The sequence below is a fragment of the Colossoma macropomum genome, unplaced genomic scaffold (assembly GCF_904425465.1).
Source record: "Colossoma macropomum unplaced genomic scaffold, Colossoma_macropomum, whole genome shotgun sequence".
Lineage (NCBI taxonomy): Eukaryota > Metazoa > Chordata > Actinopteri > Characiformes > Serrasalmidae > Colossoma > Colossoma macropomum.
Genome location: NW_023494825.1, coordinates 770430 through 798354, shown reverse-complemented (window position 1 = coordinate 798354; position 27925 = coordinate 770430). Strand labels below are relative to the sequence as shown.

Here is a 27925-nt window from a genome sequence, read left to right as displayed (position 1 = left end):
GTTGAGGAAAATAGGGCGGAGCTTTGCAGATGGCCATAACACAGTGACAGCACTCACAGAAAAAAAAAATCATTATCGTATAATATGAAGCATAATACATATTCTGTCCCCATTTGATTGGGTAGGCCTGTAATACTGTAGCTGTGCCTCTGAGTAGACTGTATTTAGACTGTATTATCGTAATGGTGCTGTTTCTACATTTAGTCTCATGAAAGGAGATCCGTGAAAAAACCCTTCTGAAACTACCGAGGTCAACCTCCTCATAGCTAGTTGAGGCCATGTGGGTAGTGGTCCACTCTTAGCCTAGCAGTGACACAAAACCAGAGCAACACTGCTGTTTCTGATACACTCGTACCAGCACCACACACACTACCATGTCAGTGTCTCTGCTGTGCTGAGAATGGACCACCACTCATATATCATATATCAAATAATATCTGGACAACAGACAACAGCAGTCCTTTAGTCAGAAACTGATCAATGATGAATGTAGTAGTAGTGGAACTGTCTCTCACGCATGATTTATAAAAACTCTTTATTTACTTAATACATTCAAATCGCCATGAAGTTTAGGCCTATGTGGCCTATATTCTTTGAGGGCAGCACCTGGACTCAACATCAGTGTTTTCATAAACAAACTCTGACAGTATGATGAAGTGTACTAAAGAGCTCAGTGACTGGAAGCAACTTTAGCACAGGAACTGCTCATTATGAGCTTCATGGATTGGGTTTTCATGGTAGCCATAGCAGCCAAGCAGCTATACACAAGCCTAAGATCACTATGCGCAATGCCAAGTGTTGGCTGGAGTGGTGTAAAGCGCCGCCACTGGACTCTGGAGCAGTGGAAACGTGTTCTCTGGAGTGATGAATCAGCTTCTTTACCTGTCAGTCTGATGATGGGTTTGGTGGACACCAGGAGAACGTTACCTACCGGAGTGCACAGAGCCAACAGTAGAGTTTGGTGGAGGAGGGATGATGGGCTGGGCTGTTTCTCAGGGTTTGGGCCCCTCAGTTCCAGTGAAGGGTGATGTTAATGCTACAGTATATTGTCACATTCTGGAGAATTGTGGGCTTCCCATTTTGTGGTTAGAGTTACCCTTTCAACATGACTGTGCTCCAGTGAAGAGAGCAAGGCCAGTAAAGAAATGGTTTGCTGAGTCTCTTTTGAAAGAACTTGACTGATTTGCAGTGCCATTTGTTGGCAAAGCAGTATCCAATGAACAGCATTAATGATGATAATAATAAAGTTACAGTCAGTGTTGTTTCCCAGTTCAGATGTTATTAATGTTAGAATGACTTCACTGTCTGTCCAAAGCGTTGAATGAGCTACTTGTGGTCACATTCTGTAACAGAAGTGAGGCTCCAGTGGGGGCTTTGTGTAGGTTTGCCCACAGTAGGCCTGTGGGAGGTGTGTTTGCTGGGACATCATCTAGGGACTAAGGGCTCCATGAAAATGACTGCACTTTGGATGTATTTCAACATGAAGCAGTATAACTGGTTATAACTGTTTAGAAAAGTAACCGGACAGTAAAGTACAAGTCAACTCAATATTTTTAATATTTTTGGCAAGGGCTTGATTTGGGTTTAATATTGAATATTTTTGTTTCTATGTATTTAGGCAGATCGGCTGTCACAGATCTCCTGATGTGCCATATTTATCATAAAGGAAGTGAAATAAAAAAAAAAAAGTAGGCTTATGTAAATATGAATATTATATAGTCTATATTAATGCAACACACTGCACATAAATTAAACATCATGAAATCAATTAGAATACTTTCTCTACTTACTTACAGAATGGCTTTATAAAGGCCCACCTTTATTACAGACTTCAAGATTGCTGGGTTTTTGATTTGATTTTTTATGATGCACTTACACACAGCTGGCCAGAAGATGTCGCCATTGTGCAGTTTTTTTCTGAAGTGAGTGGATCAATTGATTTACTATAGAAAAACATCATAAAGTAATACTATTGACTTGTCTTGGGTTGCTGGATGTGGTCATTATATTTGAACCTGTTTCACAGTAGGAACTTTAATACTAATATTTGGGGTTGGCAGCTCTTTTTATCAGGGGTCAGTGTAAAATGTGACTGGTAGGTAGTAAAAGTTGGGCCTTTTATTTACACAGTGTTGGTCAGTGATAGCCTGTTGTAATACATATTAAATGGACCCCTCAACAGTGGATGCATGTAATGATGTTATAATTATGAAGTAATTTTTCAGAGTCATCCACCAACAGCATTTATGTTTATGACTATTCACAATAGAACCTCTCTGAAAGCAGCTTCACAGTTTCACGATCCACAGGAGCTTCTTCCTTCTCTGGGTTTCATTTACCTCTTTTCTCTCTCTCCATGCTCTGTTTATACCCGATCATGATTGCATCACCTGTTCAAGGTTTATTTCCAGTCTTAAACTGCTCCTGTTCCACTTTTTTGGAACCTATTCTAGGCATCACTTTCAGAATGATTGTGTATTTACAAAGAACAGCGAAGCTGAGACGATAAAACGTTACACGTCTTGCCTTTGTACTGCTTTTGTTTATACCACACTTCAAAAAGATGGTTCTTCAAGGGTTCTCTAGTAAAGGCAATGGTCCTTTTAGGCGTTAAAGGCTCTATGTAGAACTGCAGGTTCCAAACAGAGCCATTTCATGCTTGAATGGTTCTTTGCTGGTGCAGTTGCTCTTTATATTGATGAAGAATGTGTTATATATGGTTCCATATAGCACCAAAAGGGTTCTTCTGTTGTTACAATGTCAAGCCTGTAACTATAAAAGTGCTATATAGAACCATATATAACACATTCTCCATCAGTATAAAGAACCATTTCACTATGTAAAACATTCAAGCATGGAATGGTTCTATGTAGAACTTGTGGTTTTACGCAGAACCATTGTTTTTTTCACTAAAGAACCTCTGAAGAACCATCTGTTTTGAGTGTGTGGGCCTGAATGTTGACACCACTCGCCCATCCTCCCTCCCTTCACTGAGACACCTACGTCTTCTGGAAAGCGTGGGTGTTTCTCAGTAGGTACACACTCATATGTGTTCTTGCGTTCTCATACATTTGTTTGATGTCACCGTCCACAGCCCAGTCCATATTCCAAAATACAAGAACGTGTGCGATAGGAATGGTTAAATACCTGGATGTGGATCTTTGAGGATCTCCTACATTTACTACAATGTTTCTGTTCATAGTAATTGCCTTAATTTGAGTTTGTATGAACTTCTTTATGTGTTTATTGTGTACTTTCAGGCTCTTGGCCCCTAAATATCACCCACATCAAGAGTAAAAACAAAGTAAAATTGTATTTAAATGGTCATGTTTACAGTTCAATGGAGGAGAAGTGTTCCTTTATGTTAATTATCCTCGTTTGCCTCTTTTGTCTGTCTTTTCTTCTCTCGTTCTCAGGTTCTGGCAGCAGTATGTCGCAAATTTGACTTATCATGTCAAAACAATTACTTTTTAAAATCGCATCTTGAAATTGATCAACTCATTATTTTCACATACACCCCTAAAAGTGGTTCTTTACGGGTTCTTCAGTACAGGCTCTATGTAGAATGGTGAACACTAAGAATCATTCGAATGGAGAAAAGGTTCTCTGTGTAGTACAATGATTCTTCACTATGAAGCAAAAGCTGCTGGATATTTGAAGAACCTTTTGAAATATGGTTCTATTTTGCACCACTATAGAAAAAAATATCATTTTTGCTCTTTATATTTTCTTTTAGATCTTTGAAGTCTTCATTACAAATGTGACAGATCAGAGTGCTTTAGTTTTTTTTTTCTCTATTCTAGTTTGCGTTTGTTTGAATTTGTGCTTTTATTAAAACATTGAACCAAATTCAGAACAGTGTGAAGTGAAACTGCCCAGTTCGTTTGTGTGAGAGCACAAATCACACACCAGCGGATGAAGAAAGCTTTAATATTATCTGATAAAACGTTTTTTATGTTATATATTTGAGTGTGTTTAAATGTAGATTTTCACTCTCATACATTTTTGGCTTCATTCCACTTTTAAGTAAGACCTCCACCCTGTAGTTGTACATTCAATAAAGCACGAAATCGAAAACTACTTTACCTTCTAAGAGCTCTTTGTAATCCTTCTATTAGAGAAGTTTGGAAACGTACTATTTGTGCTGTAGATCTGTTAGATACAAAATACATAACAAAAGAACGTCACTGTTCCATTAAAGCAGGTTATTTTCAATTAAAAAGAAATGACCTCTGCTCTCCACAGAGATGATGGGGTTGGATAAATTCAGTACATAGTTTTTATCTATGCAAAATTCTGCTTAACAACTTTAAAACTGATATAAGACTGATGTATAACCACAATGCACTCTGTGCAAAAAATGTAAATAAATAAAATAAAATATATATCACTGTATTTTTTCACTATATTTTATAACTGCATGTTTTCAAAATACCTTTATTCCTATCCTTGCGGTCATGAATTCCTATGAGATAATGAACTTGTTCCTAAACTGTGATACTAATTCAACTAGAATAGATGAGCTTGTGAACGTCTTAATCTAAATGGGTCAATTTCACATTCATAAGTCCAGGATTAAGGCATCGGCTCTTATCTTTACCCTGTTCTGCAGTGATCTGAAACTGTCTTCTGTTATCTTATATTTATTGTAAAATGTAATTTATTCGTTTACTCTTATTTCTTTATTTTTTCCGTGTGAATTGTTCAAATCAAATTTAGGGAGCTAGTGGTTTGGTTTGAAACGCTCCCTTAGTGTGCTTCTCTGGAGACTTTTATTTTGAAAGGGAGTTTCCGGTGCAGTTGCCATCGTCGCTGTGTTGGCGCAGTGAGAGCTCCTCTCCGATCAGAGAGAGAGAGAGAGAGAGAGAGAGAGAGAGACAAAGAGGAACAGAGAGAGAGTCTGAAACTGTGCTGAGTGTAAATGGGGCGAACAGACTGACTGAGCGCTGTGAACTCTCTGAATATCTGAGAGAGAGACAGACAGACAGACAGACAGACAGACAGAGAGCGGCTCCGTTTAGACTCGGGCTGTAAACACAGTAAACCCCGCAGCCCCGTCCTCCTCCTATTTATTTATCTGCTTATTTATTTCTCTCTCTCTCTCTGTCCGTCACTGCTGCTCCGGCCGGAGGAGGAGGAGGTCATGGAGCAGGCGGCCAGCCGATACCAAGTGGTGAGATTCACTTTATTATCACATCCTCGCCGTTAATGGAGCTCATTTACATAACGCTACTGCACCAAGTCCACTCAGAGCTGCTTCACCAGGGATAACCATCACAATCACATTCACACTGAAGCAGCTCTGAATGAGCAGAGAAACCGGGCCTACAGCCTTATCACTGGACTTATCGCTCTAATACGTGTGTCTAATGTGTAATACGGCATAATAACGCTTAATAAGTCGAGTGTGGGCGTGTTTGAATGGTTACCATCATTATATAATGTATTACAGTGGTATAAAAGGTTAAGTGTAGTTAAGCAATGTGTAGTATGGAAGTCTAATGTATAATGTTATATTTGACGGTTAATAACTTGAGTGTGGGCATATTGTTCATTGTAGTATGTTATAACAGTATTATAAATATAGTATTATAAAAGCTTTGTGTTAGTTGATGTGTAGTGTCGGTGTCTAAAGTGTAATATGGCATAATAACGCTTAATAAGTCGAGTGTGGGCGTGTTTAAATGGTTACCATCATTATGTAATGTATTACAGTGTTATAAAAGGTTAAGTGTAGTTAAGCAATGTGTAGTATGGAAGTCTAATGTGTTGTATATGGTAATAAGTTGAGTGTGGGCAAATTGGTCATTGTAGTATGTTATAACAGTGTTATAAAAGGTTTGTGTTAGTTAACGTATAGTGTCGGTGTCTAATGTGTAATACAGTATATTAATGTTTAATAAGTCAAGTGTGGGCGTGTTTGAATGGTTACCATCATTATGTAATGTATTACAGTGTTATAAAAGGTTAAGTGTAGTTAGCTAATGTGTAATATGGAAGTCGAATGTGTAAAACTGTATATTACGGTTAATAACTTGAGTGTGGGCGTACTTGCCATTATATTATGTTATAACAGCGTTATAAATGCTTTGTGTTGTCAAGTTAATGTGTAGTGTGGGTGTCTAATGTGTAATACGGTATATTAACGTTTAATAAGTCGAGTGTGGCCGTGTTTGAATGGTTAACACCATTACATAATGTATTACAAGGTTATAACAGGTTAAGTGTAGTTAGCTAATGTGTAGTATGAAAGTCTAAAGTGCAGTACTGTATATTACGGTTAATAAGTCGAGTGTGGGCATATTTGTATTATGCTATAAGAGTGTTATAAACAGTTCATGTTGTTAGTTAATTTGTAATGTAGGCATCTCATGTGTAATACAGTATATTAATGTTTAATAAGTTGAGCATGGGTGTAGTTAACATAATTATATAATGTATTACAATGTAATAAAAGGTTAAGTGTAGTCAGCTGATGTGAAGTATGGAAATCAACGTGTAAAACTGTATATTATGGTTAATAAGTTGAGTGTGGGTATATTTGTCATTGTACTATGTTATAACAGTGTTACAAACGGTTTATGTTGTTAGTTAATGTGTAGTGTCAGCGTCTAATGTGTAATACAGTATATTAACGTTTAATAAGTTGAGTGTGGGCGTGTTTGATTAGTTAAGATTACCTAATGTATTAAGAATGTTATAACCGGTTAATGTTGTTAGTGACTGTGTAGTGTTGGCATTTAATGTGTAATACAGTATATTAACGTTTAATAAGTCAAGTGTGCATATATTGAATAGTTAGCATCGTTACATACTGTATTAACAATATTCTAAAAGTTGTTAGCTAATGAGTAGTATGGGCTTCTAATGTGTAATACAGTATATTGACATTAATAAGTCTTAATTAAAAGATTAATAAGAGTATGGGTGAATAGTTAGCATCATTATTTAATATATTAACAATGTTATAAAAGGTTAATGTAGTTAATGTGCAGTGTGGGCATCTAATGTGTTTAACAGTACATTAAGGTTAATAGGTGGAGTGTGGGGGTGTAAACTATAAACTATAATTCGATAATGCTAATATATTGAATGGCTGGCTTTGATTAGTTCGTATTATAATGCAATACAGTAATAACAATAACAAATTGTACACATTTAACATTTATTAATGGTATTAATCTATAATTATATGGGAATGTACCGATATGAGAATTAACATCTGACATTTTTATTGTGCATGTCTGATTATGTTGATGCTGATAGGCAAATGTTTATAAAATGTAGCTGAGTTAGCATTACAGAGAAATAACATTTATTTATGTAAATTTACAAACGCGGTAAAATTAACTGGTTTCGTTTGAACACTCTGCTCTTTTCTTCTTGAAGTTGGTTTGAATTATCGGTCAAATATTTCCCGTGTAATATTTTAAGCCATAATCTGCTGATACTGATATTAAGATGTTATTGTGTATCCCTAATTAGTAACTTGAATGCATGTGTAGGATGTGGTCTGCAAATGAGTCATGTGGTACATTCATGTTAAAAGGTTGAGTAAATGTCTATGGCTAGTTTACATCATAATGTATAGTATTGACAATGTTGTAACAGGTGGATGGGTGTAATAATTGTCTAGAATACTGGTCTTCGGGAAGTTCTAGATATGTCACTGGCATATGAGTATGAGTCTCAGTCTAACCACATTTCAGGTGGTTGCTAGGAATGGAAAACAGTGGTGGAAGCTGTAAGACAGGACTCTTTACTGAACTGCTACTAGGTACAATATATAGAAAAAATGTCTGTACAAAACTTCAGAATAAAACATACAGGATGTTTTTTACAAGCTTCAGATGTCGGTTTAATTCAGAACAGCCAAAAATAGTTCATGTGAATCACCGCTAGCTAACATACTACTAGAGTCCCATAGGGGTGCTAGCAGAAAGTAGCCTCATCATAAACGTTTTTCCTCGTTTCTGACTGAGTTTTGACATTTATGGTCCAAACTGAGGCCTCGTTTAAATACTCATGGTTCACCACTGCTTTCTCTACTGATGTTTCCTTTTACTGTTTTAATGTTTCCCTGCCAAAAGACAGTCATAGTCGAATAGAAACACAGTTTTTCAGAATTAGAATCGAACTAACTGTATCATATATTAATAACAGTACTAGGCTTGGGTGTATACGTGTAACATTATGTATAGATAACGTTATGTGTACAGGTAAACCTGTGGTAAATATTTGACGTTAGGTTGGTTAGGTGGCACAATGACGCATCTCTTCTCTGCCCATAAAGATTGTGCCGTTTTTACGGTGATTTATGTCGACTGATGTGAATCATTTACTAGCTAAGTCTAAAGCCATTTAGATTACAGGAAATATTTGTGGAATTTCCGTAGTTACTGTGAATATGCTGGTCTAAAGGCTTGGTCATTGTATTATTTCGAGATATGAATGAGTGTACTGTGGGAAACAGTACCTAAAATGGAAAAATTATCATTCAGTATCCCTAAAACAGAACAGTACAGCATTTTGAAGCGATACCTTTGGGTAACTCGGGTAAGTCTAAGTATAATTAACCAGCCTAGACATGTTTGGTGTCTGAAGTTTCCTTCTTCAGTTTTATACTGGAGCTACGAGGCTGATAGAAAGTTGATGCTACTGCTGTGTTTGGCTATGTTAACGTACTTTGGTCCAATTTTATAGATAACAGTGTGTGATACAGTGTCAGAAACCACATAATTAAGTCTATCAGAGATACTGAACAGCTCCACACAGTTCAAAACGAGTCTGATTTAGGAACATAGGTAGCACCATGCTAATTAGCATGCCTAGTAGCTCCAGTGCAAAACCACAGAGGCGAACTTCAGACGCCAAACACATCTTGGCTGACTACATTTGGACTAAGGCGGTAATAATGTTCCTTTTTTATTGACAGACTATCACTTTAAGCCTCCAGCTCAGCGGGATCTGTCTTTTTTGAGAAGATAACCGGGAGCTGCTTTTGTTTATTAATCATTTAGTTATGTTTTCAGGCTGATATATGCACAGTGATCCTCCTTGAGCACTTTTAGTGACCCTGGAGTCTTATGCTTGTCGTCCCTGATGTCTCAAGACCAAGTCTAATCAGGCCAGCTGCCATATTTGGCCCAAACGGAGACATAATAATCCTCAGTAGACGCACCGTGTTCTTGTTCGCTGACTGCGAGGCTTTATTTTGCATTCTTATTTTGAAACACGACGAAACTTCAGGCCAGTTGAGGCAGTTGGATCTGAGGCTCTTTTGCTTTTTTTCGCGAATATGACAAGCTCTTAGTCACTTATCCTTTTGATTCTTGCTTCTGCGTGGTAGGCGGTTGCCACGCAACGGCAGCAAAATAGGCTTCTCTGTATGTGTCATCGCAGACAAGGGCTTTCCATTTTAGATAGCTGTGGTTTTGCATTTCTTGGTATTTCATAACTGCGCAGCCACTTTATAGGATACAGCCTGTAGGCTGTTCTTTCTCCCTGTTATTATGAATCATGATGAACTCTTCTTCGCTCCTTGAGCCTGGAGGCAGAAGGAGAAGTCCTCAAACGGCAGAACCGCGCTCGACACCCGTGAACCCTGGCCGTGCCCTGCTCTGCTCAGGCCTCTTGTGTTTGGCGTGCTGAAAATTAAAGGGTGGTGTGAAGTAATTGCTTGGCTATTTTTAACAGGGAGGTGAGCGTGTGAACACGTTCCTCGTCTGAGATCAATACCTGTCAATCGAGTGTGAACTGCTGCTCGACACAAGTTTTTTTGTTGTCCCTTAAGAGAAAGTTTGGTGCAAAATCAGACTTGTACAGTTTCCACCCTCTTTTATCTCAGTTTAGTTGATCAGTCAAGACATGTTTGGTGTCTGAAGTTTACATCTATAGTTGTAGCACTGGAGCTACAAGGCTAATGTAGCTAAAGAAGCTTATATACGCTAATTAGCATGGTGCTAACTGTAGGCCTGTCTAGGTGGAGTTATTTGAGATGATTGCAGTGGTTTAAAGTGACAAATGTGATAACTGTGAAGAAAGAGAGCAGTAAATGCACTGATTGAGACGTCATGGGACTCTACCATTGCAACTTGGTGCTCTAAATGTGTAGAGGGAAGAGTGAGTAAGGCTAAGTCTAATGTTTTTAGCATGTATGCTAGCAGAATCAGTGCTTATATTCCCACTTTTGAGAGATAATGTAGGTTTGATAGACTCTACAAATGATTCTGCATAACTGTGGACATTTGTTTGGGTAAACCACTAGCAAGCAAGATGGCTGGTCAGCCAGTTTGGTCACTTTAAGCTTGTGCTCGAACAATGAACACAAAAAGATGATTCAGTTGGTAATTGCCAGCTGAACTTTCCTGAGCCCCACCTTAAACAGCACTCGCCTCAAAATGACGCTGAGTTGTTCATCTCTAGTACACTTGATTATGTGGTTTCTGACACTGTATGACACACTGTCATCTGTGAACAAGGACTCAGGAATGTTAGCATAAAGCTAAAAACAGTAGCAGCTTTCCTCAAGCTTGAGTTTTGTCTGTACTTCTGTTCATTTTTATAGACAACAGTAAGTTTTAATCTTTATATTAGCCTCCCAACTTGTTGGCTACATTAGTCTTGTCAGTTGACAAAGCTAATGTAGCTAACTTAAAACTTTGAACATGTCCAGGCTAATTTACTACATTTAAGGTAGTGGAGGGATATGGAAATTCAATTTTGCACAAAACTAAGCTTAAACATGCTGTTTTGTTATTTTGTTCTGAGGTACTGTTATTGGAAATGGACAAAATTGTGGCACAAAGCTAAAAACAGTGGTCATCTTGAAGTCTGAATCACTTTTTTAGATTTATACACATTTACACACACATAGATGTAGATTTAGGCGTGCAGTTTGCGTGATGCTATTTGGGGTATTATTATGTGGCATTGTATGGCGTATGTTTACTATATTTAGCTGTGCTGTGTGCCTCTAGACATTTCCTTTCTATGTTTCCTTGTATAGGTGAAGATGCTTAGTCAGTATTTGCATGACAAACTCAGGAGTTTATTAGTCAACAGGCATTTCTAAGAAGAATGATTAAACCCATGCAGGTGGCCTCCTCATATGTTAACCCTCTATTGCATGAATTATTATTTGCACATGATAAAATGTTTTAATGTGTTTTTATTATTGAAATGTGCTTAAAATTTTGGAAAATATTTGAAAATATTTGAATATATATATATATATATATATTAAGTGGGGTATTTGGTAAATTGTTGTCACAGCACCATTCCACATCTGGGAAAAAAGCACTATAAAATGTAAATTAAAAAAAACATCTAAAAACATCCTTTTATTGAAAACAACACCAAACAAATCCAACTTATGCTTAGTGAAGTGTACGACTCAATATTTACAAATCCTGGAAATTAATACAATTTCAATTGGTATTTGGAACATATGGTAAAAACAACATCATAATAAGAATTCCTGGTCATGTGATGTCATAAAGTACTTGTCATTTCAAAGTAAAAGACCCTTTTTCCACAATTAAGTGGGAAAACACAGATTTTATATTACTGCTTTTTTAGTAAAATTGAGATAAAGTAATTGTTGCCATATGGCAACACTATGCAATAGAGGGTTAAATGTCATAATAGGTGAAGTGTGCAAGTTAAGTCAATGTTGTGATAATAGAAAAGAAAATGGAAAATAGTATCTAATTTTTCTAGTCACGAAATGCTGAAAAAGGCAGAAACAATTAAAATAATAGTTTAGTTAAATTTAGTTATGCAAAGTGCCACAAACGGAGTCAGTCAGTCAAGTCATGTTTGGTGTTCATAGTTTTCTTCTTTCGTTTTAGCACTCAAGCTACGTGGCTAATGTAGCTAGGAAGCCTATAGTCCACCAGTTTGCGTGCTGCTAACCTCATACCTAAATCTATAACTATAAATCTATACAAACAAACAAATATAGATAAAATTGGTAGCATCAGAGCTAAAACTAAAGCAAACTTCAGACAGCAAAGACATGTTTGGGCTGACTGATATATTTGAGGTAAAGAAGAAAACTGTGTACTAGTTATGGGCAATATGATGATATTTCATTGATATTGTGATAAATTATGTCATAATACCCTTTTATGTCGTGAGTAGGTGTGTAAAGAACTGACTACATGTTTCATTACAAAGTGAGCATAATTAGGCCTAAAAGAGCATAATTTGTAAAAGACAGAATAAAAGTCATTGTAGTTGTAGGTTTATTACTATTATATGTGGCACTGCAGGTTCTATTTTGTCTGTTCCAACTTATTAAACCTGAGGAAAATTAAATATTGAGATGTATTTTGTTTACTGTGAACATATTTTGAAGTATGGTGATATATTTTGCCGTATCGTCCACCCCTGCTGTGTACATTCAACATTCTCTCCAAATGACTTATTGTGGTTGTTGGGTTTAGGCCTGCTCTCGGCAAAGGATTAGGAGTTTTGTAAAACTTTGTATCCCGTGAGTCTTAAGCCTTGGGAGACCTGTAATTTGCTCCTATCCAGTTCATTTATGTAATGGTCATTTATGCTGTCCTTCTGTTCACCTTTCTGCTAACGGAGGGACGTTTGTCCCGCTGTCGTCTTCACTGTCCTCAATGCTGGCTCGCTCTGTGTGAACTTCAGCATTCGCGACGTGCCGCTTTCCCCGCTGGACTTTGGCATCCACCCTGCGGTGGTGGGTTGAAGCTTAGAGCGTGGAATTAAAGCTGGTGGTGAAAGCGGAGGGGGGAGGGAGATCCAGTTATTTCTCCGGAATGCTTTTTCTTCCCTGTTGGCCGTATCTTTTCATGAGTCCTCCGCCACATAATATGAGCTGACCTTTTTTTACATATAAGTGATACTGTTTGGCGTGCAGAGGTCATGGCCTGTATAACGGGCCTGCCCAGTGTATCGTTCCTTTATCTTTATTGCAGCATCAGCCTGGTATTGTGGAAGTCTACAATATGCAAATGAGCCTCTGAACAATCACTGACTGTTTAGTAGTGTGCTGTGAGCTTCCTGACCAATCGGGGAGGTTCTTTGGGTGTTTGGGTGAATCATGTGATCCATCAAACTTAAATTGTTTTGGTCGAAGCAACACAGGCTAGTCTTTAATCACCTCACGGCAATTTGACTAGGGCAGTTTCAATACATTGGAGGGTATTTCATAATCAAAATAAGTGGCAATGTATGGATTATGTCCATTTCATGCCAGCATATTGAACTACTGCATTAATTCCTCCACTGAACAGTTTTGGGATCAGTTTATCTGGATATATTTGTGACTCATTTTCTACTAAAAAACTAAAATATCAAGATAACACATGAACCATGACATCAAACTTTACTACAGCATTACAACATATGTCAATTAACAGTAATGATAGCATGAGACTGTTGTATTTCTGGGCATAATCTGTCATAACAACTTATTACAGCACATGACATCTTCCATGATATATTTAAAGTGTTACTGATGTGTCTCCTTCCCCAATATTGTCCCGTTGCTCCAGAACTGTAGGAATGCCTCTGAAGCAGTGTTTGCCACTGACTCTTATTTTGTTGAATGGTAGCAAAGAAGCAAAATATGTGTTATGATTTCATCTTGTTATCAGAATCAGTTGTTTGGTTGGAAGATTTGGTTTGTTTTTTATTTTATTAGTTTACATTTTTTTGGTTGCAGTTTTTGAGCTAGAGCCACAAAGCTTTGCAAGATTATAGAGCCTATATGGAAATAGTGGGCTTGTGCTTTTGGGACCGATCACATGTACAGTTTTCATACAGCAGCCCCTCGTAGACATTACATACCTATTGAAATGCATACTAGCATACAAATATATACAGCTATATTAGCAACTACCTGGGATACCAAAGCAATGGTCAAGCAGCCACCTGGGATTACGTAACACTTTGAGAAGCCAGCTTAAAGTTTGTTCACAGACTTTCCCATTTTTTTTCTGTTTTAAATGTCCTCCACTCAGCCATGCTAGTGCTAGGCTTCAGTTAGACCACCATAGTTTACAACAGAGGTTAACTCTCTGACCTCAGGTTGAGTCGATTTGATAACTCGGTGCATCTTGAAAATATTTTAGTTCAGTTCATAATTATTGTTAAAATACTGACTGTAGGATCTGTTTTCACACTACTAGAATATAGAAAATAAAAACAGGGCTGTTAAAAATTATCACTTGTAATTTTAATTACATTGTTTTGTGTAGTGAATCATTGTTAATCACATTTATCTTATTCGCTCAGATTTGACTTTATTTAAAATGTAGTGTATTTTGTTTTAGCTTTATTAGTGGAGACAATTAGCTTAATCAGAATGTATTTATTACTTTTAATTATTCAATAACAATTTTTATCATGTGAGCACAGAACATGGAAAAATGTGTGATTTCCACAGAGTGAACAGTTTCCAATTTAATTACTAACGTCCAGTGAGAGCAACAGCGTCTGCATGTTCTAACCAGTGAGGGTATATATATATACTCTTAGTCTAAGAGTGTATATATATATATATATATATATATATATAAATATATATATATATATATATATATATATATATATATACACTCTTAGGTTAGAACATGCAGACGCTGAGAACATGGAAACTGTTCACATGTTCACATGATTCACATGAAAATCACATAATGTCAGTGGTTCAGCTTTTCTATGATTGTAGCCCCTCGCTCTGGTTCATCCAGCTGGTGGGTTCTTGTTACAAAAGTTAACAGTTCTTGTTACAGAGCTCCACCAAACTGCTGCTTTCGTTAGTTTGCTGCTTGAAAACATTTAAAAGCTTCATGGTTTGAAGGCTCTGACTAGGAAGGTTAGTGGCTTCAAACAGCACACCAAGCTTTAAAAAAACACTGAGTTGGTCCCAATCTTCACTGAATGTCATTATAATGAAAATCAGTTCAAATTAAAATTAATTTTGAAATCAGTCCAAAATCAGTGCAAATGAATCACTACCATAAGAGGCCCACTCAATGGAGCACTGCATTACACTGCTTGTGTTTTACAAGCTCTGGATCTTCTTGTACATAAAAACAGATCATTTAGGAAAACTGTTTTTTGTCAATGAAGAGCTGGCATCATTTTATCAGTTGTTCGATAACCAATCAAGGCCATTGTTCACTGAAGTGAATGAGAGAGTGGATTTATAGCTCTGCATATCAGGTTTACATAATTGCGGAAAGACATTGAAGCTAAGTAACAGCAGTTGTGAAGACAGTGCCGTGGCTGCTCCAAGGCTAGCTCAGCGATGTGTGGTGTTTTTATTGGAAAGTCTTGCCACTGGGAGCAATTCCTTTAAACCCTTGAACCTTGGAGCCTGTTGGTGAGTAATACGGCACATGAATGCAACCTTTAGGCAGTACAGACATCATAAAGGTGGGGTTGGGTGCACATAAATGTATGTACATTACATCAGTATCCAGTATACTGTACTATAGTTGGAGATGCCTTCGAGAATCATAAGGACCCAAAAGATAGACATTAAAAATATTCAGTGTTTTAGTTGATTTGGCTGCCTTTAAATGTGTGATTCAATAATGTTTCACAGAAAGTCAAACAGTTATTATGAGGGATTCAAAGAACAAGGCCAGTTTACTCACTTAACTCCAGCAAAGTTGGTTGTAAAGTGTAGTAAAGTGACATTTTGAGTTACATACTGCTGTAATACTAAATTGTGTGTGTATGGATTCAGCATAAGCATAATGTAGTCCTACGTAGAACAAAGAATGTAACCTAGTAACACAGAGCTTGTAAACTGCCTGTAGCTGAGTTAGGGCTGCCCAAAGTTTGACCCATGGTCCAGAGTTTGCTCTGGAGGATGTTTGATTTGGCTCATCCCCTCACCATATGAAAAACAAATGTTTTTATATTATATACAAGTTATTACATCCCTATTTCCCTGCAAAACAACCATTTTCAGTCACAAAATATAATATAATGTTGTAAAATCGACTTTAAAACCAACCTACCTTCTTTTTTTGTGTGTTGTTTGGTGTGTTTGGCACAAACATTGCACTTTGGCCCCTCAAACAAAAGGTTGACCCATTAAAAGCTACCTGACAGAAAATGATAAAACTCTTGCTTTGAAATAATTGAAAATTGTTCATATGAATGATTCAGTAATTACTATAAAACTAGACTGTAAATGCTGAAATAAGTGTGCATGAACAATCCCCTAGGGTTTAATTAGATAAAATCACTGTAATGTACGGCTAAAACCACTGTAATTAATGGACTTGAGTGGCTTATTCCTTGTAATACAATATTAAATGATCAAATTGATATGAAAATTAAAAAAAAAGTTTAATAAATAAGTTTATTATAACTTAGACAGTATAACAAAGATAATTCCATAAGCATGTGTTTTATGTACATATATAAAACAGTTTTACATTGACTACAATCAGAATGAAGAACCTGAGCATTCTGACATTTTCGTTATGTTGAAAAATGCAGTAGTTTATTCCTAATGTGTTAAATGGGCTGTACATAAACAAATATATGGTTTTTTTTGCATGACAAATAATGTCATAAGAAAAAATTTCAGTTTCAGACTTGTGAAAAATGTCATGGTCGTGTTTATTAGCAGTTTCCGTGACATGAGCAAAAACCTGTAAGCATAAAGCTGCTAAAACAATGTTAAGTCTGTTTTTAGTGCTGCTAAAGTGGACCTTTTTTTGCTAAAATATCAGGGCTATGTGCGCTAGGTCCAGTGTTTGTAGCCTGCAGATGCTAGAGAGAGATTTGGTGTGGTGGTCCAACAGGTGCACCCGGAGGGATGACCACATGTCCCCGTCTTACAGCTCGCGTTACTGTGAATCTCGAGTTACCGTGTGAATTACGGTGTTTACAAACTTTGCTGGCAGAGACTCTGTGGCCTATAGCGTCATCGTTGAGCCAAAATATCAGCCCTGGATAATGTCACACTACAGAAAAGCCACACCACTGGCTGATGCTTTCGGATTCATTTGGATTGGTTTCCCCTGCATATTCAGGGTTAAACGTGTTGGTTTGCTTATCATGTTTTGGGCTGCATTCAAAGCCAAAGAGAAAATACAGTGAGGTCAAGGAGGTCAAGCTGTTAGATATCACCACTAACATGCTATATCCACCAATGGTTCACACTTAAATACACTGGCATTTGATTTTAGATAGCAAAACCTTTGTTGATTTTTTAACATAACAGAGATTGGGCCAAAGTGGACTTATTCAGAAAAGGGAGGGCGTTCTGTTTCATCAGGAAGGACCGACTTGGCCAGAGCTAAACTATGTGGTTAAGCCTTTTTTTGAAGGCACATTATTTGTGGAAATGTCTGCTGACTCTCCTCTCTGCTTGAGTTTCACAGCTTAGTAAACTCTTAGTGCCTCTTTTGCGCACATCTTCAGATCATTATCCTCAGTTCAGTTTTAGAAATGGGAACTATTTATGTCAGATTTTTGGTTGACACTTCTAACGTAATCAAATCAAGTGCAAAATCTTCACTCTTTGCAGTGAACACAGTCTGTCTGCCGTCAATCAGTAAACAAAATCATACCACCTTAAAGTGTAACATTAGCATTGACCCTAGAATACACCCCTGAGGAACTCCATTTGACTCCTCATTCTTTTGTCACGTCTTTCAGTTGCACAATGAGGATGACTCCTCTGAACCAACCCCTGCCAGTGAGCCGTCCACCTCATCCCAAGCTGCTGCCTCAGAGGGCGCGACGAGCAGCCCTGTCTCCATGCCAACAGATGCAGAGGCTCCGCCCCCTCCCTATGCCAGCGTGGCACTAGGAGCCACCGCAGCACCAGGTTTGTGCACTGTACATGACAAATAAATGCTTGCAGCATTTTCACACTAACCTTAATAGTTATCTAGAAAGATATTCATACTGTAAACTATCCCTAAATAGTTTTGGAACATCTGGTAATGACAATGAAACATTGGCAAAAGAGACATAACTATCCTGACCCTGAAGCACAAAATCATGATGTTCGCCCTTCCTCAAGGCCATTTTTGTGCCACAGCGATAAGCCTCACACAGCTTTGATGGTAAATTTAAGTTGGGGGCTTGAAAAACAACATGCACCTACCTCAAAAAGCCATATTTTTATTTTAAAGTTGGTGCATGTTAACCTTAGCTGCCCCAGAGTGACTTATCAGCTTAACGTAAGTTGCTTGAGACCAAATAATGAACTAAGCATATAGAGTCCTATTTGAAGAAGGAATTGTTTAAGTACAGCGTAAAGGAGTGGCTCAGTGAAAAGTTCGTTTTCTTTCATAATTCTCAGTGTTGGTGGTAGATGGTTTGTGTCTGTTTTTGGTTTTCCATGTGCTGTCATTAAAGGTTTAGCAACAGATTTAGCAATGCAAACTGCACATGCTGGAGCAATTAGCACTTGCAGTTTCAGTCACTTCAGTGATTGCTTCGTGGGAAATTCTTTGTCCAGTTACTGACCGAAACTGAACTTTTGCATGTGTGGTATTAAATTAGTCACTGTGTGACATGACCTCATGGGAAACATAGGTTTATACGCTTCAGAAAACAGTGTATATGATGATAGTTTGGCCAAATTTAAATGATTAAATTGACAATATTCTTACCTCTCAAAAAAACGTTTGCTTGTTTAGGTTTACATTAGAGCTACGAGGCTAATGTGGTTAAGTAGTGGGAGATTTTACCTAAATAAAAGTGTCTTTTATATGTTTGTATGGTTATGAAACCTGTATATTATGCATTTAATGACTTCCATCCATTAGGGTGTGAAGTTTTGTTATTCTGAAACATAAAACACAGGACCCAGTAAGGCAGCCAGTTTTCTCAAGTCCTTTTTATATGAAATATGACTTTTTAATAGAGGGTCAGCTCTTTTCTGGAAATATAAAGGGCCCTGTGGAGCAATGTGACCTACATCAGGTACATGTGTGGCTACACACAGAGCTACAAACAAGGGGCAATACGGCAAAAATATAATGTCACTTAAAGACATTTTCAAGACACACAACATATATTATAATATAGATTACAGTCATATGCAAAAGTTTGAACATCTCCAGTCAAATAACATGTTTTTTTGGCTTTCTAAGTGAAAATATGCTCTTTACTGTAAGCAAACTTAAATATTGGGCAAAGTTTAGTGCAAAATTTCTATTCATTTATTGTTTAACATATTGGAACAAAATACCTAAAGGTAAAAGGTGCCATAACTTTTGCACAGACCACATTTTATGTTTTTTTCCTCCCAATATGTCAAATTCAGCAAGTATGCAGTAATTGTGCATTCAACCATGCACATTCTAATGCACAACTTCATGGACAATTACTTTTCTTCAAGGTCAACTAAACGTAATTTGACCAGGGGTGTCCAAACTTTTGCACACAAATGTGTATCTTTATTTAACGAAAACTGCAGTCAATCAGTGTTATTTAATCCTTCGAAGCACAGGTTCCATAATGTATATGCTGCTTTATTTAAGGTGGGATGGAAACTTCGAACAAAAGGCTGGCGAATACGAAGTCAGCTTAAGCCTTGTGGAAGTTAAAACGTGAAACATTTGATATTTAACATTAATTATTTAGGGATACACTACATTTCAATGTATTGACATACACTACATGGCCAAAAGTATGTGGACAACACTTCTAATTATTGAGTTCAGATGTTTCAGCCACACCCATTGCTAACAGGTATAAAATCAAGCACATAGCCATGCATGCATAGACAAACACTGGCCGTAGACTAAAGAGCTCAGTGACTTTAAATGTGCCTCTGTCATGAGGTGCCACCTCTGACACAAGTCAGTTCACGGAATTTCTGTCCTGCTAGATCTGCCCCTGTCAACTGTAAGTGCAGTTAATGTGAAATGGAAGCATCTATGAGCAACAACAGCTCAAAGTGGTAGACCGCCAAGCGCTGAAGCTTGTAGCGCGTAGAAAACCTCTGTTGCATCACTGACAACTGCCTCTGGAAGCAACATCAGCACAATGACTATGCGTCTGAGGAAATTCTTCATGAAATGGGTTTCCATGGCTGAGCAGCTGCACACAAGCCTAAGATCACTATGCGCAATGCCAAGTGTCGACTGGTGTGGTGTAAAGCGCCACCACTGGACTCTGGATCAGTGGAAACGTGTTCTCTGGAGTGATGAATCAGCTTCTCTATCTGTCAGTCTGATGATGAGTCTGGGTTTGGTGGATGTCAGGAGAACGTTACCTACCGGAATGCAGAGCCAACAGTACAGTTTGGTGGAGGAGGGATGATGGGCTGGGCTGTTTTCCAGGGTTTGGGCTCCTCAGTTCCAGTGAAGGGTGATGTTGATGCTGCAGCACAAAGACATTTTACACAGTTATCTGCTTCCAGCTTTGTGTCAGCAGTTTGGGGAAGAGCCTTTCCTGTTCCAGCATGACTGAGCCCCTGTGCACAAAGCAGCTCCATAAAGACATGGAGTGACCAGTTTGGTGTGGAGGAACTCCAGTGACCCTCACAGAGCCCTGACCTCAACCCCATCCAACACCTTTGGAATGAGCTAGAACGGAGATTGTAAGCCAGGCCCTCTCGTCCAACATCAGTGTCTGACCTCACAAATGCTCTTTTGACTAAATGAGCACAAATTCCCACAAACACACTCCAGTCTTGTGGAAAGTCTTCTCAGAAGAGTGGAGGCTGTTATAGCCATGGATAGCAAATCTGTATTAATGGCTCTGGTTTTGGAATAGGATGTCCAACAGACTTATATAGGTGTGATGTTAAGGTGTCCATATACTTTTGGCCACATAGTGTAGGTTTACGTCTATAGTTGAGTTTTGTTTTTGCTATTTTGGTTGTAAAAATTGCTCTTGTGCTATTAAAAGTGAACAGACGTGCCGGAATAATAATCTACTGTTAACCTGCAAAAATAGGTTTACTTAAAATAGCATCTAAAATGATAGTATTTGTAAATATGTATATGCATATCTGGTGATATACATATTTGGCTATACTGCTCAGTACTGTCTGTTGTACTAGTGACAGGACTACTGCAAGAACCTATTGTTGGACGTGTGCCTCTTGGTTTTGTATGTCCTGTAAAACTGCTATCTCCGTGTCCCCAAACAGAGCGCACCTTTCCGGGGGACTTCCCCGTCCCGCCCCCCTACAGCGTGGCCACATCGCTACCAACCTATGACGAAGTGGAGAAAGCTAAAGCTGCAGAGCTGGCAGCCTCTGCTGTGGATGTTATACCGCGGGTAAGAAACCCTGAATAGAAAACCACAAACCAAACCAACACCAGCAGCCTTAGACATATGCAGCATTCTGCAATGCTTTCTGCAGGCAGTAGTGCCTGTAATAGTGGCGTATTAATATAGAATTACATTATTATAATAAGTAATGAGTTTTCTTCCTTCAAATGACACATCAATGTACATCTTTTCTATATAAATGAAATATAATACATGTACATAACTTTACTTTCAGCAATAAATATGTTTATGTTGGCCTAATATACACTAAATGTCCAAAAATATGAGCAGTTTTTTATTAAAAAATCTGCATAATTAACTGGTTAAGACAAAAACTGTAAGGATTTCTTTACAGTGGTGGTGATAGGAACCAGGGGTCGCCATGACTACAACACAAATATAGACATTTTATTTACTATCCAGAACCACCAGTGAACCCACACGAGTCTTCTGAGTTTATATGGAATGTTGATGATGGAAAATAGTGGAAAATCTGAAATAATAAGTTTTCTTTGGGGACTATTTTGCCTCACAGTGCCCTGCATATTATGTATCCCTTCTCCATAAATGGAGGGATAATAATATGGAGTTTAAGGCCAAAATCTTCTCAAATCTATCATAAAACAGTGTCTCAGTCATCAGGCAGTGAATTCATAACCATTTCATGTAGTAACTTTCTGTGAGGGAGCTTTTAGAGGTGGACGTCTGGTTCCTATCACCACCACTGTGAACAGTTCTGACTCGCATCAAACCACCTTGAATGGCTTTGCATATCAAACACGTAATTATGCAGAATTTTGGGAAAATGAGTGGACTTCCTATGTAATAAATCCAAAGAAAAGAGTGAAACATCACTGTTTGGGTCTGTACATGCACACAGTGCTCTGAAAGTGATCAGTTATGCTGCGGAGCTGCTGTTTTCATTGTAACGCGACCCTGGCGTTGTGCTCACAGCGTGAGAAACGTTAGCAGCAGAAGCAAAGACCGGCCTGGTGTGATTTCCGCTGTGAAAAGCAGGCCGTGGGAGGCTTTAGTGGCGGCTGGCTAGCGCTGAGCGGTTTGGAAACCTCTGAACGGCTTTGAAATTCATTCGAGGCATTCTGTTTCAGACATGGCGTCTCTATTAGGAAACACTGGGGTGAGAGCGTTGCACAACCCGAGACTGGATTAAACAAGATTTAACTGCGGTTTGTGGTTAGGGGGGCTTGGTGGAGTTAGTGATTAAAAATCATTTCCAAAAGCTAAAATAGTGAGTTTCAGATTTAGACGGATGAAATGATGTTAAAAGACATAAAATGATGACCATGCAGTGAGTGTCTGCAGTGATGGTCAGAAAGGCTATGAAGTTCTGCAGCTTCAGGTTATTTAAAACTTAAAATATATATATATCATTAAACTGCTTTCGATATTAGACAAGGATAACCCAAGTAAACACAAAATACTGTTTTAAATTATTGATGATTTTAGGAAAAGTCGAAGGAAAAATGCTGTTCAGCCCTACCTGGCCCTATGTGAAAAAGTAATTGCCCCCTTAGCTATTAAATCAGTTAACCAAATTCAATTGACTATTAGGTTCAGTTCCACCAGCCACACTCAGGCATGATAACTGCCAAACCTGCTGATTCTAAACATCATTAAATAGAATCTGTCTGGCAAGGTGAAGCAGGATAGAAGGTCTCAAAAAGCAGCACATGATGCCACTTTCTGAAGAGATTCAAATACAGATGTGAAACAGAGTCATTGTCTACCAGTCTGGAAAGGGTTACAAAGGCGCAGGGACTCCAGTTACTAAGGCTCAGGGATTCCAGCGAACCACAATGAGAGCCTTTCTCCACAAACAGAGAGAACTTTCCAGGAGTGGCCGGCCTACCAAAATTTCACCAAGAGCACACTGACGACTCATTCAGGAGCTCACTGCAGGCCTCACTTGTCCCAGTTAAGGTCAACAGTTCTCACATTTGTCAAAAACATCTAGATGACCCCTAAGACTTTTGGGATAGTATTCTGTGGACTGATGGAAGACATGGGTCTCATCACATCTGGCGTAAAGCTTGCACCGCATTCCACCATAAGAGCATCATACCAACAGTGAAACATGGTGGTGGCAGTATGATGGTCTGGGGCTGCTTTGCTTGTGCAGGATCTGGACGACTTGTCATAATTGATGGAACCATCAATTCTGCTCTCTATCAGAAAATCCTGAAGGAGAATGTCTGCCCATCAGCTTGTGGCCTAAAGCTCAAGCGCAGTTGGGTTATGCAGCAGGACAATGATCTGAAGGTCACAAGCAAGTCCACCTCTCAGTGGCTCAAAAGAAACAAAATTAAGGTTTTGGAGTAGCCGAGTCAAAGTCCTGACTTGAATTCCATTGAGGTGCAGTGGCAAGACCTTAAACAGGCAGTTCATACTCCAAAACCCTCCAGTGTAGCCAAATAAAAACAATTTTGCAAAGTAGAGGGGACCAAATTTCCTCCACAGTGATGTAAAAGACTCATCACAAGTCATCACAAACTTTCTTTTGCAGTTGTTACTGCTGATGGGGGCACAACAGTTATTAGGTTTAGGGGTAAATTGCTTTTTCACGTGGGTGATATAGGGTTTGAAAAGAATCTTTACCTTCAAAAAATGGAATCATGATTTAAAAGCTGCATTTTTTGTTTACTTATTTTGTCTTTATCTTATATTAAAATTAGTTGATGATCTGAAATACTGAAATGTGACACAGTAGCAAAAATCAAAGAAATCAAGTGAGGGGCAAATACATATGTGTGTGTCTTGTTTAAGCTTTAACCAAGAAAGCAGTTGCAGTTATCTACAGTTTACTGTTTTTTTTTTTAGAGTTTTTGAGAAGGACGTGGTTTTAGCCACAACTACAGATCATATCACACTTACTGAGAAGTCTGAATAGTTGGTTTCACTGTATGTTCAAGGACGGTGGATTAAATACAAAAAAAAATAATGGTAAGTAGAAGCATAAAATATAGATTTTTGGGGTGTTTTTTTGTTTTGCTTCAAAACTTTGTGTGACTTACCAAATATTATGCCAAAATATGCTCCATTCTCCAGTCCTTGGGTAAGACTCCTATTGCTGGCTTCACCTACATGTGTCACATGATTAAACTGTAGGTCGCTTTGGATCAGAGCATCTTTCAAATGCATCATTTGGAAATAAAATAGAAAAGGTGCCATAACTTTTGCACAGGCCACATTTGATGATTTACTGTGTATTAAGCTGTGCAGAAGTATGTTCTCTGTAGAGGATGAGGTAATTTATTAGCTTATTAACATGGAATTTGACTGAACTTTCGCCTACGACGGTATATAAAAAGGCAGCATGGTCAGTTATTGCACTTGTGGTCAGTGTAGTGTGGTGAATATTGCACTTGTGATCGTGATATAACTGGACTGACAAATATTACAGCAAACTGTGGTTGGTTTGGCCTGGTATGTTAAGCAATATGCAAACGTCAGACACCAGTCTTCATTTACATAGATTAGATATGAGATAATTTACTTAGTCAAATGAAAACAGTGGAGTTTCCAAAACTGGAGTTCAAACAATGATTGAAAAGTCCAGAGAAAATGGGGCTCCTAACAACCACCTGGAAGACCTGGTCGACCCCAAAACTGACCCCCATCAGATAAACAGCGCTTAAAGCTTTCATCTCTGAGAGAGAGGAGAAAATCAAGCTGCTTCAGATCTGAAAACATCCACAGGTGTTTCTGTCCATCCTTCCACTGTGAGAAGACGACTCAGCGCTGTGGGTCTGAAAGGATGTGTAGCTGATCAAGAAGAACCTCACTGAGAAAAGGAGACGGACACATCAAACAAAGAAGCTGAACGATGGACTGACCACCCCAGAGTCCAGACCTCAACATCACTGAATGGGTTTGATTACTTCAGAAAATCATCAACCAGCTTCTAAGACTGAACTTTGGAGGTGTGTCTGCAGATTCTTTGAGGAACTGAAAGCGAGTCTCCTGATAAGAATAGACGCTGGAATGACATTAAAATGAAATGAGTGAAGGGTCTCTCAGCTAACGGTGCGTCTTGATTCCACTGTATCTGCGGCGGTTTGCCGAGTCTGTATTTTAGCAGAGCCACATCACTTACAGAGAATTTCAGCGCTACTCTCAGAGTTTTGGGCTTTGAAGTCACTGCAGCCGCATCCTCGTGGTTATGAAACCCACCATCCGAATGTTGAGCTTGTTGTCTGTTAACCCGAGCGGTAAAGATGCTCGTTCGCAGTAGGTGCTGAGGACGGGGGGAGGTGTGACATCACCTCGGTCACATCCGTCCTTTCTGGCCTTTTGTATGGCTGTCTTTGCGCAAGAGGCTGAAACAGTGAAGCGCATCAGCGGCGCTGAGGGGATTTTCTCATGAGGTTACGGAAGTTTTTGCTCTGACGCTTGAAGTGGTTTCGAAAGTTTCTGCAGGCTGCTGTCGATGAATCCCATTTCCTGCAATATTTACATTCAGAATATCTCTCCCTCTCTCTGTCTGTCTCTCTCTCTCTCTCTCTCTATGTATATATATATATATATATATATATATATATATATATATATATATATATATATATGTGTGTGTGTGTGTGTGTGTGTGTGTGTGTGTGTGTGTATATATATATATATATAATGCATGTGTGTGTGTAATAATTACATATATATATATATATATATGTATTGTATTATGTAATAATAAAAAACACAAATAATACATTTTATTGAGTATAATATATAGAATGCAAATGAATAAATATTGTAAAAGAGGAAATATATTTATATTCAAAAATACATTTTTATTTTTATTTGATTCACATTCAAGTGTAAAGTTTATATGTATTTTTTTCTGTAGTATATTTGTTATGATTCAATATAACAGAAGTATTAAAATATTTTATAATAAAAATAGTATATAGAATATAACTAATATGTGAAAAATACTATATGTATCTTTTAGAATAAATAAATAGACTCCCTTTTCAGTGAATAAACGTGTGTATTGAAGACTATGTAGAAATACAGTGTCCGAGTATTTCTGGCTGACCTACGCTGCTTATGAAATCGGCCACCTGATCAGCTAAAATCGTAGCCTAAAGTGTGTTTGTGTGGTGTTGGAGACTCTGCTGTGGGTCCAAACTGCTCAGTTCCACCTTATATAACTGCAGACGGGCCAGTTAAGACGCTCTGATCTACCATCTTATCTCCTCTTATCTCTGCGGCGTCTGTTGGCGACACGCTTTCCTGAAATGTTTGTTCTCTCTCTCTGTGTAATCAGGAGGAGGATTTTCCTCCGCGGGACGATTTCAGTGACGCTGATCAGCTGCGGGTGGGAAACGACGGGATCTTCATGCTGGCCTTCTTCAGTGAGTTCAGCACTGTGTGATCGTGTGTTGATTATCTGACCTGTTTTCATGAAATGACGTCAGCATGCTCCCTCTGCTGGTGCAGCACTGCTCCTGCGTGAATTTCAAAGGGAAATTCCACCAATGTTTCAAAAATTCCTCCATAACTCACTGTGTGAGATGTAAACAGAGCGATTCAGAGTGGTTTGGTGTGAAATGGTTCAGGTTTCTTTACAGCGGTGGTGATAGGAACCAGGGGTCGCCATGACTACAACACAAATATAGACATTTTATTTACTATCCAGAACCACCAGTGAACCTACACGAGTCTTCTGAGTTTATATGGAATGTTGATGATGGAAAATAGTGGAAAATCTGAAATAATACGTTTTCTTTGGGGACTATTTTGCCTCACAGCGCCCTGCATGTATCCCTCCACCATGAATGGAGTTTAAGTTCTCTAAACTATCATAAAACAGTGTCTCAGTCATCAGGCAGTGAATTCATAACCATTTACTGTAGTAACTGTCTGTGAGGGAGCTTTTAGAGGTGGACGTCTGGTTCCTATCACCACCACTGTGAGCATATTACACCAAACCACTCTGAATGACTTTGTTTACATCTTAACCACTCAAAACAACAACATTTCAGAAATTATTCAGGATATTAAAGTGATAGTTCTGTCAAAAATCGAAGACATGTGGTGTCTGACGTTTGTTTGTTTTCTTAGTTTTGCCCTGGAGCTACTAGGCTAACGTAGCTAAGTAATGGAAACTGATTTACACCAATTATCATGGTACTAACTATGTCTAGATCATCACAGTTGCCTCAAAGCGTGTGTAGATTCCATCTCTAATAGACTTGATTGTGGTTTTAGACACTGTATGATCTACTGCTATAAGCTTGTGTACAGCAGTTAGCTTTGTGCTAACTGCATGCTAAAATCTATATCTGTAAAACAAAAATATTGACAAAATTTAGGCTTCAAATTGGCAGCTACAGGTTTAGCTATGCCTGGAGTCGACCACAGGCAGCTCCCAGAGTCATGTGCAGCTCTTTTGCTGCCCTGTTGTGGCTCCACAGCTGAATCAGATTAGTAGGTAATAATAAAATAATCCTCCTTTACAGTAAAATAAAGCTCTGCTGATCGTTCAACACAGTTTAACAATAAATGGTCTTAAACTCTGGAGTTAATGTAGAACTGCTGATTCACCCTTTAACCCTGAAGATCAGCGCAGACTGCTGGTCACCATAGCAACACAGACAACAGTCTCGCCTAGCTAGTAGCTAACAAAATGGCAAAGAGAACATCAATAATTTAGATAAATGGACAG

General features: G+C 38.3%; 1 protein-coding gene across 1 annotated transcript in view; it reads left to right on the top strand.

Moving 5' to 3' along the window:
• Nucleotides 1–4793: 4793 nt before the first annotated feature.
• ndfip2 (Nedd4 family interacting protein 2) overlaps nucleotides 4794–27925 on the top strand; it is a 32926-nt gene continuing 9794 nt past the window's right edge. The window contains exons 1-4 of the mRNA XM_036560365.1: nucleotides 4794–5173; nucleotides 17662–17833; nucleotides 21119–21249; nucleotides 26525–26612. Of these exons, the coding sequence (XP_036416258.1) occupies nucleotides 5144–5173; nucleotides 17662–17833; nucleotides 21119–21249; nucleotides 26525–26612 (421 nt within the window). The 5' untranslated portion in view covers nucleotides 4794–5143. The remainder of the gene's footprint in view (nucleotides 5174–17661; nucleotides 17834–21118; nucleotides 21250–26524; nucleotides 26613–27925) is intronic.